Raw genomic sequence first — 12,106 nt, forward strand, 5'->3', positions numbered from 1 at the left:
TATCTTATCGAACGCCTTTTCCGCATCTATTGATATGATCATGTAGTTTTTGTCTTTGCAGTTGTTGATGTGATGTATTATGTTTATTGATTTGCGAATATTGTACCACCCTTGTATCCCTGGGATGAATCCCACTTGGTCATGGTGGATGATCTTTTTAATGTATTTCTGGATGCGGTTTGCTAATATTTTGTTGAGAATTTGAGCATCTATGTTCATCAGCGAAATTGGCCTGAAGTTTTCATTCCTCATTATGTGTTTATCTGGTTTTGGGATTAGGATGATGCTGGCTTCATAAAAAGGATTTGGGAGTCTTCCATCAGTTTGGATTTTTTCGTATAGTCTGTGAAGGATAGGGGTTAGCTCTTCCTTAAATGCTGTGTAGAATTCTCCTGTGACACCATCTCGTCCAGGGCTTTTGTGTGTTGGGAGTTTTTTGAGAACTGCTTCAATTTCGTCTGCTGTTATTGGTCTGTTCAGGGTTTCTGCTTCTCTTCATTCATGTTTGGAAGATTATATTTTTCTAGAAGTGTGTCCATTTCATCTAGGTTTTCAAATTACTCAGCATACAGTTCTTCGTAGTAATTTCTTACAATCCTTTGTATTTCTGTGGTATCAGTTGTAATCTCTCCTCTTTCATTTCTAATTGTGTTTATTTGGATCCTCTCTCTTTTCTTCTTGATGAGCCTACTTAAAGGCTTGTCGATTTTGTTTATCTTTTCAAAGAACCGGCTCCTGGATTCATTGATCCTTAGAATTGTGCTTTTAGTCTCTATGTCATTTAGTTCTGCTCTGATCTTGGTAATTTCCTTCCTTCTGCTTGCTTTGGGCTGTCTTTGTTGTTGTTGCTTGAGTTCTTATAGTAGTAGGGTTAGGTTGTTTGTGTGAACTGTTTCTATCTTTTTAAGGTAGGCCTGTATTGCTATGAACTTCCCTCTAAGGACTGCCTTTGCTGTGGCCCATTGGTTTTGGGTTGTTGTGAGTTCATTTTCATTTATTTCCAGAAAGTTTTTGATTTCTTCCCTAATCTCATTCTTGACCCATTCATTGTTTAATAGCATGCTATTCAGTCTCCATGATTTTGAGTGTTTTGTTTTTTTTCCTTTGGGGTTGGTTTCTAGTTTCAGTCCCTTGTGGTCAGAGAAAGTGCATGATATGATTTCAATTTTCTTGAATTTGTTGAGGCTTGCTTTGTGTCCTATCATGTGGTCTATCTTTGAAAAAGTTCCATGGACACTTGAAAAGAATGTGTATTTTGCTTCTTTGGGATGAAAAGCTCTATATATATCAGTTAAGTCCATTTCCTCTAGGGTATTGTTAAGTGACACAATATCCTTGTTGATATTTTGTTTGGAAGACCTGTCCATTTTTGGTAGTGGGGTGTTAAAGTCCCCTAGTATAATTGTGTTGCTGTCAATATCTTTCTTAAGTCCTCCAAGATTTTCTTTATGTATTTGGGTGCTCCTATGTGGGGTGCATATATATATACAATGTTTATGTCTTCTTGGTGGATTCTTCTTTTGAGTATTATGAAGTGACCTTCTGGGTCTCTCTTTATGGCTCTTCTTTGGAAGTCTATTTTGTCTAATACGAGTATTGCTACCCCTGCTTTTTTTCCTGTCCGTTTGCTTGGAAAATTTGTTTGCAGCCCTTCACTTTCAGTCTGTGTAAGTCTTTTTTCCTGAGATGGGTCTTTTGTGGCAGCATATGTGTGGGTCATGTTTTCTTATCCACTCAGCTATTCTATATCTTTTGATTGGACCACTTAATCCATTTACGTTTAAGGTTATTATCGATAGGTAGTTATTGCCATTTTTTCCTACCTGTGAACTCTGTCTTTCTCTTTTCCTTCCTTTCCTTAAAGCAGTCCCTTTAGGACCTCTTGCAGAGCTGGTTTGGTGGAGGTGTATTCCTTTAGACTTCTTTTGTCTGGGAAGCTGTGTATTTGGCCTTCTGTCTGAGTGAGAACCTTGCTGGGTAAAGTAGTCTTGGTTGCAGGCCTCTGGTTCTCATTACTTGGAATATTTTTTGCCATTCTCTTCTGGCTTGGAGCGTTTCCATTGAAAAGTAGTGGCTAACCTTATTGGGGCTACCTTGTATGTTACTTCCTTTTTCTCCCTTGCTGCCTTTAAGATCCTCTCTTTGTCTTGGAAATTTGCCATTTTAATTATGATGTGTCTTGCAGTGGGTCTCTTTGGGTTCCTCTTGTTTGGGACTCTCTTGTGTTTCCTGGATTTGGGTGACTTTTTCTCTCCTCAGATTAGGGAAATTTTCCATCATTACTTTTTCAAACAGGTTTTCTATCCCTTGCTTTTGTTCTTCTCATTCTGGTATTCCTATTATACGGATTATGTTACGTTTCATGTTGTCCTGCATTTCCCTTATTGCCTCTTCATTCTTTCTGAGCCTCTTTTCCTTTTCTTGCTCTTTCTGGGTGTTTTTTTCTACTTTGTCCTCCAGCTCGCTGTTCTGATCCTCTGCTTCATCGAGTGTGCTTTTCATTTCTTCTACTGTGTTTTTCAATTCAGAAATTGTATTCTTCATTTCCTCTTGGCCCTTGTTGATAGTTTCTATTTCCTTTTTCATGTTGATGTAGTTTGCAGTGAGTTCATTGTAGTTTCCCTGTAGTTTCTGGTAGTTCTCTTTGAGCTCAGAGAGCTCAGTGAGCTTCCTGATGACCATTGCTTTGAACTCAGTATCTGATAGTTGAGTTGCCTCTTTTTCAGTTAGCATTGTTTCAGAGGCTTCCTCCTTTCCTCTCATTTGGTAATTGTTTCTTTGTCTTCCCATTGTTTGTGAGACTCTTTTTGTTAGCCTCTGCTTCTTAAATTGATCTATTCTGCCTCTCTGGGTTTATGGTATGAAGTTCTATGGTAGAATGCCAATGGGATTCTGTGGTGCTGGCTCCTTAATCTCCTGTGCTCTCTGGTCTTGAGGTGACGTTTATGGGTGTAACATGGTTTAACTCTGGTCTTTTCAGCACTCCAGGTTTTCTTGTCTCACCTGTGGGAAAAAGAAGAATGGGGGAAAAAAAAAAAAAGAACGGAAGGAGGGCAAAAGGGAATAGAAAAGGAAAGGAAGGAAGGGAGAAGGAATAAAAATAGATCGGAGGCAAGATAAGAAGGAATTTTCTAACCAAAATTAAAACCACAGAATAAATAAAAGAAGGTAGGAAGAAGGAATAAAAAAGGTAAAGGATGGAAGGAAGAAGGAATAAAAAAAGAAAGAAGGACAGAAAGGAAGAAGGAATTCAGGGGGAAAGAAAGAAGGAAAAAAAAAAAGGTCTTCTGCTGGCTTTAAACTGATCAGGTTAGTTCTGATGATCTTCCTGTCTGTGGAACGGGAGGGGGTGGTTGGAAGGATTGGTTTCACTTTTCTCCCTTCCTGAGCCACACTCTTCTCTGTTGTTCAGCCTTCAGTCTACTTCCTCCTGGTCCTTCTTTTCCCCACTAGGCCTTTAGTTCACCAGCTGTTCTCTCCTTGAGTTGCACCAATTAGGGGCAACTCACATTCCACCTTCTTGCTCTTTGCTGTCTTATATGCTAGGGGCTCTCGGCGTTGCTATGGGGTAGTTCAGCCCCTTACTGGGTCGAGTCTTTCCGGGGATTGCAGTCTCTCTTAGCCCTGCAGCTCCCCTCTGCTGGCTGATCTGCCTTCCTCCTAGAGAGACAGTAGGCCCTGCAGAGTTCTGTGTGCAGGTGCTATGTAGGAGTTTTTCAGAAGCAGTGCTTTTGGCTGTGGTGGCCTACAGGTAGCCAGGCCGTGATCGGGTTGTGTGTCCGATCCCCTGCCTTGGATCTGTGCGTGGGGGCAGCCAGCCAGTGATGCGGTTGCACACTAACCCGGGAGCTTTTTGTCTGTGCTCCCAGGCAGTCAGCGCTTATCAGGGCGCCCGCCCACCCGGGGTTTCAGGTGTGGGCCCCTAGTCCGCTAATCTGGCTCCGCGCCAGCCGGGCTTCAGGTGAGCGCAGGGGCTGCTTTTCCGCGTTCACAGTCCAGGGGCTGAGGGGGGAGGGGCGCCAGAGGCCTCTGCTGCTGCGGAGAGTTCTCTAACTAGCTGCTGGGTGCCTCTATTTTCTTTTCCTTTTTGAGAAATTCTTCCTATTCAAGCCCCCCTGGTCCAAACAAGCACCTGGCTGCTCACAGCCCAGCCTGGCTCTGTCCCACGAATCCTGCAGCAGACCCTGCGCCCGGCCGGGGGCTTCAGTCGCCCTCATCCCACGTGTGTCCCGGGGATCTTATTGTCCTTAAGCACTCTTCTTACCGTCTGATCTTTCGATGTCCTCTATCTTTTGTCTCCGATCTTCATATATGCTGGAATAGTGTTGGCTGTTTGCTCTGCCCCTCAGATCAGCTAGGTGTTTCCCTGGTTTTGAGGGGAAGTGGAGTCAGCTCCCACCTATCTCGCCGCCATCTTCCCCGAATTCTTGTTTCTTCATTCCTTTCTGTTGGATGTTTCTTTCTTCCTTCTGGTCCACACCGTTGAGTTGAGTCTCAGTTTCCTTCACATCACTATGGGTTCCCTGTACATTTTCCTTTGTTTCTCTTAGCATAGGCTTCATTTTTTCATCTGGTTTTCGAACAGATTCAACCAATTCTGTGAGCGTCTTGATAACCAGTGTTTTCAACTGTGCATCTGATAGGTTGGCTATCTCTTCCTCGCTTAGTTGTATTTTTTCTGGAGCTTTGAAGTGTTCTGTCATTTGGGCCTTTTTTGTTTTTGTTTTTGTCTTGCCGTGTGTTAGTTTAAGGGGCGGAGCCTTAGGTGTTCACCAGGGCGGGGTAACACTGGTTGCTGGGCTGTGATACTGTACGTGGGGGAGGGGTCGAGAGGGAGCAATGGCGCCCGCTCCACTCTCCACCGGACTCCAAACCCCCACTCCGCTACCCACAATCAAACCGGCACCCCGACCCCCGTGCCAGCCCCAAGTGGGTGGGCCCGTGCACACCCCAGGCCCCCGTGGGTCCCCCCAATGACCTCTCCCGTGAGGCTGGGAGTCACACCCTCCCCATCCCCCCCCCTCCCCCGCTGCTGCCCCAACCCCGATGGGCGCCCCCAATCAGAGGCTCGAGGCCCCACCTCCCTGTTCCGTAGCCCTGGGCCGTTCGGTCCACCCTGCTCACCACCGCCTATCCGGCCCATCTGCGTGCGAAAGTGGGGCCGCAGGGCCCGCCAGTGGCCAGACCGCCCGCCCCGCCTGTCCCACACTCTGCCAGCCTCGGCCACGCCACCGCCGCCTGTCTCCGCTCCTCCCACCGGTCCAGACGAACGTCCACCTTTTACTTCCTTGGTGTCGGACCTTCCTGCTGCTGGACCCTCCGCCAGCTCTGGCTGTGCGAGGAGGCGCAGCGCGCCCACCCACGACACCATCCTGGCCCTTATTACAAATATTAAGTACAAAAGAATTCTGTTAAAAAATTGTTCATGCTACTTGAAAGCTGGCTTGCCAACTGAGCTTCTGCCAGTATCATAGCAACCAGATAGTCCGATCCTTCTCAAACTTTTAACGTACTCCAGAAATGTCTCGAGAGAATGTTAAAGCACAGATTGATGAGCTCCACCCCCAAAGTTTTTGGTTCAGTAAGTCTGTGGTGGGGCTTTGAACTTCTAACAAGTTTCCAGGTGATACTATGCTGTTAGTACACTTTGAGAGCCATTAAATGACATTATACTGCCCTGATGACCAAAAAATCTCAGCAGCTTAAAAAGTAAAGTCACTTCTTGTTCATTTAGCATATTCATAGTGGGTCAGCAAAGGAGACCCTGGCCAACAAAGCTCTATTACAGGCAGTTAAAAAAGTATACTATGGCAAATCATGTGCTGGATCTTAAACCATCTCTTCAGTTACATAGCTTAGCGTTAAGTTAATGGGCTGGGAAAATAAATTCTCCTCCAAAGGGAAACAACAGATATTTGTAAACTAGTCAACCACAATCTTTCCTTTGGAACATGATTTGTACTGCAAACATTTGTGAAATTGTACAAACCACTCTTAGGTTTTCTAAACTTAAAAAGAAATGGACCTCTACAAGGAAAGTAGTATCAATAGTTTTAAGTAGAATACACTTGAAAATGAAGCAGAAGGGGTGGGGTTTGTGTATCAAATGAGAATTAAGTCTGTGTTGCAATGACATGGTGGTATCTTTACCTTCAAGGCATGTTGTTCCACTGGCTAACTTAAAACCAGTTACTCAAGTGACACCTGTTCCTGCCTGGAATGCTATGCCTACCCGGAAAGGAAGAGGTTACCAGAAAATGTCCGGGGGCTATTTCCCAGAAATGGGTTTGTATACTGAAGATTTCTAAAATTTCCCCCTTGTTTTACCCTACATTGTAATTTTCAAAAGGGTATAAGTAAGACTTGTTGTAGGGTAGAGTTTCTCAACTTTGGCGCTATGGACTTTGTGGGGTGGATACTACTTTGCTGGGAGCTGTCCTGTGCATTGTAGGGTGCTTAGCAGAATCCCTGGCCTCTATCCACTAGATGCCAATAGCATACTTCCCCCGGTTTTGACAACCAAAAATGGCTGCAGACCTTGCCACGTGTTCCCCAAGGTGAGGAGGGGCAAAAGTGTCCCTGGCTGAAAACCACTGTTTCAAAGTACTTTGTGTACACTTAAGCTGGAGTAGATTCTAGACTCTAAAGCTTGAAGGTAAATGATTTCTCAGAGAACTAGGAAAACACTTCACAGAAGCAGCCAGAGATATTAATAGGCATTAACTTTACATTTGAATGACCAAAGCTGCCTTTCCTAAGCATAGTGCTGAGATGTCCATTGTTATAGAAATTAATTGCTGGTTTTGCCCTTCCAAATGGAAGATCTAATAAAATCCTTAAAAAATACATAAATTCTGCCCTGGCTGGTATAGCTCAGTGGATTGAGCACAGGCTGCAAACCAAAGGGTCGCCAGTTCGATTCCCAGTCAGGGCACATGCCTGGGTTGCGGGCCAGGACCCTGGTTGGGGGTGTGCGAGAAGCCACCACACATTGATGTTTCTCTCCCTGTCTTTCTCCCTCCCTTCCCCTCTCTCTAACAATAAATAAATAAAATCTTTAAAAAATATGTAAGTTCCCTCCCTCTATTTTTTGTTTTGTTCCTCAGAAAAACATTTGAGAGTTTTTGGCATTTGTGGGTGTGGTGAGGAGACACGGGATCTTTTACTTTTGGTAATGAAGCTTATTTGCTGCTTCTTTGTTTGCCTGAAAGTTATGCCTGAGGTGGACATGAAGCAACAGAAGAAGATGTTCAGGAAAGTTAGAGGGAAAGAAATTTATATGTCCATGGCGTATAGCAGGGGAGATACCCTGCCTCAGCCAGGTCTTCAGCACAGTGTTATGCATTACGGGCATGACCCTGTAATGCACTACTCACAGACAGCTGGCAATGTTATGGCTAATGAACATTTTCATCCTCAACATTCATCTCAAAGACAAGGTCGGGGATATGGGATGCCCAGGTAAGTTTCAAAATAATGTACATCTCTGTTTAGATATTAGAAATAATTCCTGGGTAGAATTACATTAGAATTTAGAAATATCTTAATTGTTTAGATTTCTTATTAATTTCTGCCTACAGAGAGCATAGAGGATGAAACTTGTATGTACTTAAATTCTTGTCAAAAACATTTATTGGAAGATTCATATTCTCACGACCTAGGGAAATACACAACAGTTGAAGAGATGCTAGAAGATAAAATGCCATCAAGATATGAGTGCCATGCACATGGTCCTGTATCCGTTAATGTTGGGTAGGCCTAATGGCAGTAGTAAGCAGAGCAGAGCTGTTTGTATGTGTGTGTTTTTTAGAAAGATGTGTTAATGCTATTTAACTACAAAGACTGACTACTCAAACACTAGTGAATAAAGAATTCTGTTTTCTTTTCCCCTTATTTTTAGGGACTCATCTCGCTTTCTAAACAGACCTAACATGGCAGACCCTAAAGTTGGTTTTTACACTGGCCCAGGGAAAAAGTGCTGCCAGAGCTATGATAACTTCTCCTATAGATCTCGGTAAGTGCAAGTGTCAAAACTCAGAGGAAATAAGTAAGTCTTGGCTTCATTGTTGAGCAACAAATGTATGGACTAAGTTTTTTAAATGTCAACATTGAGATGTTTAAACTGTTACTTAGAAATTAGAAACAACTTACTACTATATTTTGTAATTTTCTCCATTTCATTCTCCAAAATACTTAAGTTCCTTTAGGCGTAGTCACCGCCAGATGCAGTGTGTGAATAAGGAGTGCCAATATAGCTTTGCCCCAGAAAATGGACAGATGCCCCAGGGCTTGGAAGAAACCATTACTTTTTATGAAATTGAAGAAGGGGGTGAGACTGCTTATCCAACTTTACCTGTAAGTAGTTAAAAAATATACAGAAAAAGCTGTTTACTTCTCTCTTTAAATAAAGCAGTGTGGATAAATTTTAGCTTATTGTACAAATGACCAGATAAAGCCCTTCCTGAAAATCAAGACTTCATCTTAGCACTTCTAAAGGTAGGAGAAGAAAGTATTTTTTTACTTGTATTTAGACAAGGAGGTAGAAGTGGACAAATAATCTTGCCTATTTAGTAGCATAGGCTAATATTTTCTGGGTTTTTTTTTTTGGTCATTATTGCCCCACGTTTTTAATTCTAAAACACATTAAAACATCCATGCTATTGCAAAGGGTATAAGCTCCTTCTTTCTCTCTGCTGCGTAGAATTCCACTGTGTAAATGTACCATAATTTTTTGATCCACTCATTTGCTGATGGGCACTTAGGTTGCTTCCAGTACTTGGCTACTGTAAACTGTGCTGCTATGAACATTGGGGTGCATAGGTTCTTTTGGGTGGGTGTTTCAGGGTCCTTAGGGTAAAATCCCAGCAGCGGAATTGCTGGGTCAAAAGGCAGTTCCATTATGCTAAGTGAAATAAGCCAGGCGGTGAGGGACAAATACCATATGATCTCACCTTTAACTGGAACATAATCAACAAAAGAAGAAAACAAAGTATAACCAGAGACATTGAAATTAAGAACATTGTAACAATAGCCAGAGGGGATAGTGGGGAGAGGGGTCTATAGGAGCTACTATAAAGGACACAAGGACAAAATCAAGGGGGAGGGAAGAGGTGAGGGAGGGAGGTGGGACTGGCTGGGGTGGGGTGGAGGGAAGGGGAGAAAATGCAGACAATTGTAACTGAATAAAAATAAATAAATTAACTTAAAAAATAAACTTAAAAACACAATCACAGAGAGATTCTTAAAAAAAATAAAATAAAACACATTAAAACATATATGGGTATAAATGAGGTCGTCCAGAAAGTATCCAGCCATGTACTATGAAAAATAGAGACATTTCTTGAAGAAGATACAAGAAACATTGTACACAGGACAATGACACCTCAGTTACCTTCAAAGTAGGCACCTTGGGACCCCACGCTGTTCTCCCAATTGTCATCAGCTGCTCCATCCCATTTTCCTGAATCTCATCAACAGTCTGAAATCTCTTTCCTTTCAAAGGTGATTTTAGTTTGGGCAAAAGCCAGAAGTTTCCGGGCACCGGATTAGGGCTATAGGGGAGCTGAATCACCTGGGTAGTTTGATATTTCACCAAAAAACTGTGTATAAGATGTGATGTGTGAGCAGGAGCGTTGTCAATGTTGAAGCTGCCAGTCACCAGTTGCCCATAGGTGCAGCCTTCTGAATTATCCAAACAGTTTCCACGGAGGAATGTTCAAGCTTAATGCAAAATTTGATGCAGATTCATTGCTGTACTTGCTCAGTCATTTTGAATGTGACAGCCACACAGTACATATCCTCACTCGGTGGCGTCTACCACCCCCACTGACTAGTATAGTGAAGTCGTCATTGTTCACACATGTGCATTCTAGTCCGCTATCCTTGGCTGCCAGGTTACATCAATGTTGTACAAACCATTCTTGCTTTATTAAGAATGGCTAGACTATCTCCAGACAGACCTCATATATATACTTTCCGACTATAGAGGGAGAACTGCATGTGTGTGTGTGTGTGTGTCTCTTTGGTACAGAATAATGGAAGGCCCTTTACAATGGTTCCTCCTACTTCGACATACTGTGTTGCAAGGCGAGGACATAACTCAGGCAAACAGACTTTGAGCTCAGAGGAGGGTGATGGCCAGAGTGACAACGGTGAGTCAATTACAGTTAAATGTTTTTTCTTACAGGTGATTCTTGTGACATTAAAATATCAAGGCTGCGCAGTAGACCTAAAGTTTTTGTTTTGGTGGGGGGGGTCTCATTCTGTTTTGGTAGCTTGTTTTCAAAGAGTTACCATTTCTTGTCTCAAAGCTTGATAGGTTTTTGAAGATATCTTGGTATTTCTGTAGGCCCTCTACATTATTATAACCTATTTTCAGCTTTTTGCATAGGTTTATAGTGACTTCTGATTTGGTGAGATTTCAGTATGGAAAACATCTGTTCCTTATTAATAAGGTACTATTCATGTTGTCCCCACTATTTCTAATAACTACTTTAGACTTTTCATGTGACTTATTTTCCAAGACTGCTATGAAATAACTTCATTGCCCAAAGAAGTCTACTTAACCTATAAATATTACTATTAATTGAATTGTATGTACTAAGTAATTATATTTATAATTTAATATATAAGGGGAGACCCCCCAAAACTTGGAATTATCTTCTGAGGGTTGGCCCCTTGTAGTGTAGGCTTCCCCTGCTAGGTGAGTGTTCTATGAACCCATCTGTATCAGTGTATCAGCCGGCGTTGTTGTGAGAGGCTGTGTTTGGCTTCAGTGAATTTTTTTTGAAGACTCAACACACTTGCCCATTTCATGATGGATGATTTATGAACATACCTTTCTACACCAAGCTGAGTGTTCAGCAGTGTTTGACCAAAATGGCATGACCCTCTGCCCCACCCTCCCTATTCACCTGATCCTGTGTCCCCAACAACTTTTTTTGTTTCCCTGAATTAAAAAAGTCCTCAAGGGGAAACATTTTGCCGATGCCGTGGAAGTGAAACAAAAAATGGCAGAGGCACCAAAAGACTTCAAAATTGACAAGTTCAAAACCCGTTCTGAGCGGTGGAAAAACCATCTCGTTAGGTGTACTGCATCAAATGGAGAGTACTTTGAGGGTAACTGAAGTTTAAACATGTAAGAATAAATATAAAAATTTTTATAAATACTGTTTTTTGTGCTCCCCCCTAATTACTATTCATTGAAGCCTGTGTACTAAGTAATTATATTTATAATTTAATATAATAGTTAAACTATATTCCTCTGAGGAATGTAGTATCCTTATTTTATATATGAGGAAATTGAGGTTTGAAGGGTAAATGACATGGCCAAAGTCATACTTGGTAAGTGGCAGATTGAATTTTCTTATAACAGCTTTATTTAGATGTAATATACATACTCTACAGTTCATCTATTTAAAATATAAAACTCAGTGATTTTTAGTTATTCACAAAGTTGTATAATCATCACCACAATTAATTTCAGAACATTTTTATCATCCCCAAAAGAAATCCTGTACCCATTAGCAGTCACACCCCATTTCCCTTCCCCCATCCCTCATCCCCAGCCATATGCATCCACCAGTCTGTTTTCTCTCTTAATGGACTTGCCTATTCTGGACATTTTATATAAATGGAATCATGTAATATGTGGTCCTTTGTGACTGGCAGAGATCAGTTTTGAAATTGGGTTTGTATGGCTCTAAAGCCTCTCTCTCTCTCTCTCTATATATATATATATATATACACACACACACACACATACACGTATGTATATGTATATATATATGCCCTCAACAGTTGTTATAGTGCCTCTTACCACAGAGTGTGCTTGCTTTTACCATTTTACTACAAAATCATATATGCCTACTTAAACAATTCTGGAGGAGTTGGGTGTATTAAGGAGATGTGAGGCAGTCTGAATGACTCAACTTACTGGTCAAGTTCCTTATTTTCTTGAGATGTTCTACTTTCTGCTACTTATGTAGAAGAAAATAGATATTTCTAGGAAAAAAATCTAGCACGAGGATAATATAACATTTTGTACATGCATGGGCATGCATGTAATTAAGGATGTGTATGCTCTACTCTTTTACTCAACACAACC

The 12,106-nt window shown here is 41.9% G+C and overlaps 1 protein-coding gene across 1 annotated transcript in view; it reads left to right on the forward strand.

The window, feature by feature from the left end:
* Positions 1-12,106, forward strand: part of ALG13 (ALG13 UDP-N-acetylglucosaminyltransferase subunit) — a 106,340-nt gene that overhangs the window by 57,874 nt on the left and 36,360 nt on the right. Inside the window, 5 exon segments of the mRNA XM_045194384.3 lie at positions 6,158-6,285; positions 7,212-7,461; positions 7,901-8,014; positions 8,199-8,355; positions 10,031-10,151. Coding sequence (XP_045050319.2) covers positions 6,158-6,285; positions 7,212-7,461; positions 7,901-8,014; positions 8,199-8,355; positions 10,031-10,151 — 770 coding nt within the window.

The sequence above is a fragment of the Desmodus rotundus genome, chromosome X (assembly GCF_022682495.2).
Source record: "Desmodus rotundus isolate HL8 chromosome X, HLdesRot8A.1, whole genome shotgun sequence".
NCBI lineage: Eukaryota > Metazoa > Chordata > Mammalia > Chiroptera > Phyllostomidae > Desmodus > Desmodus rotundus.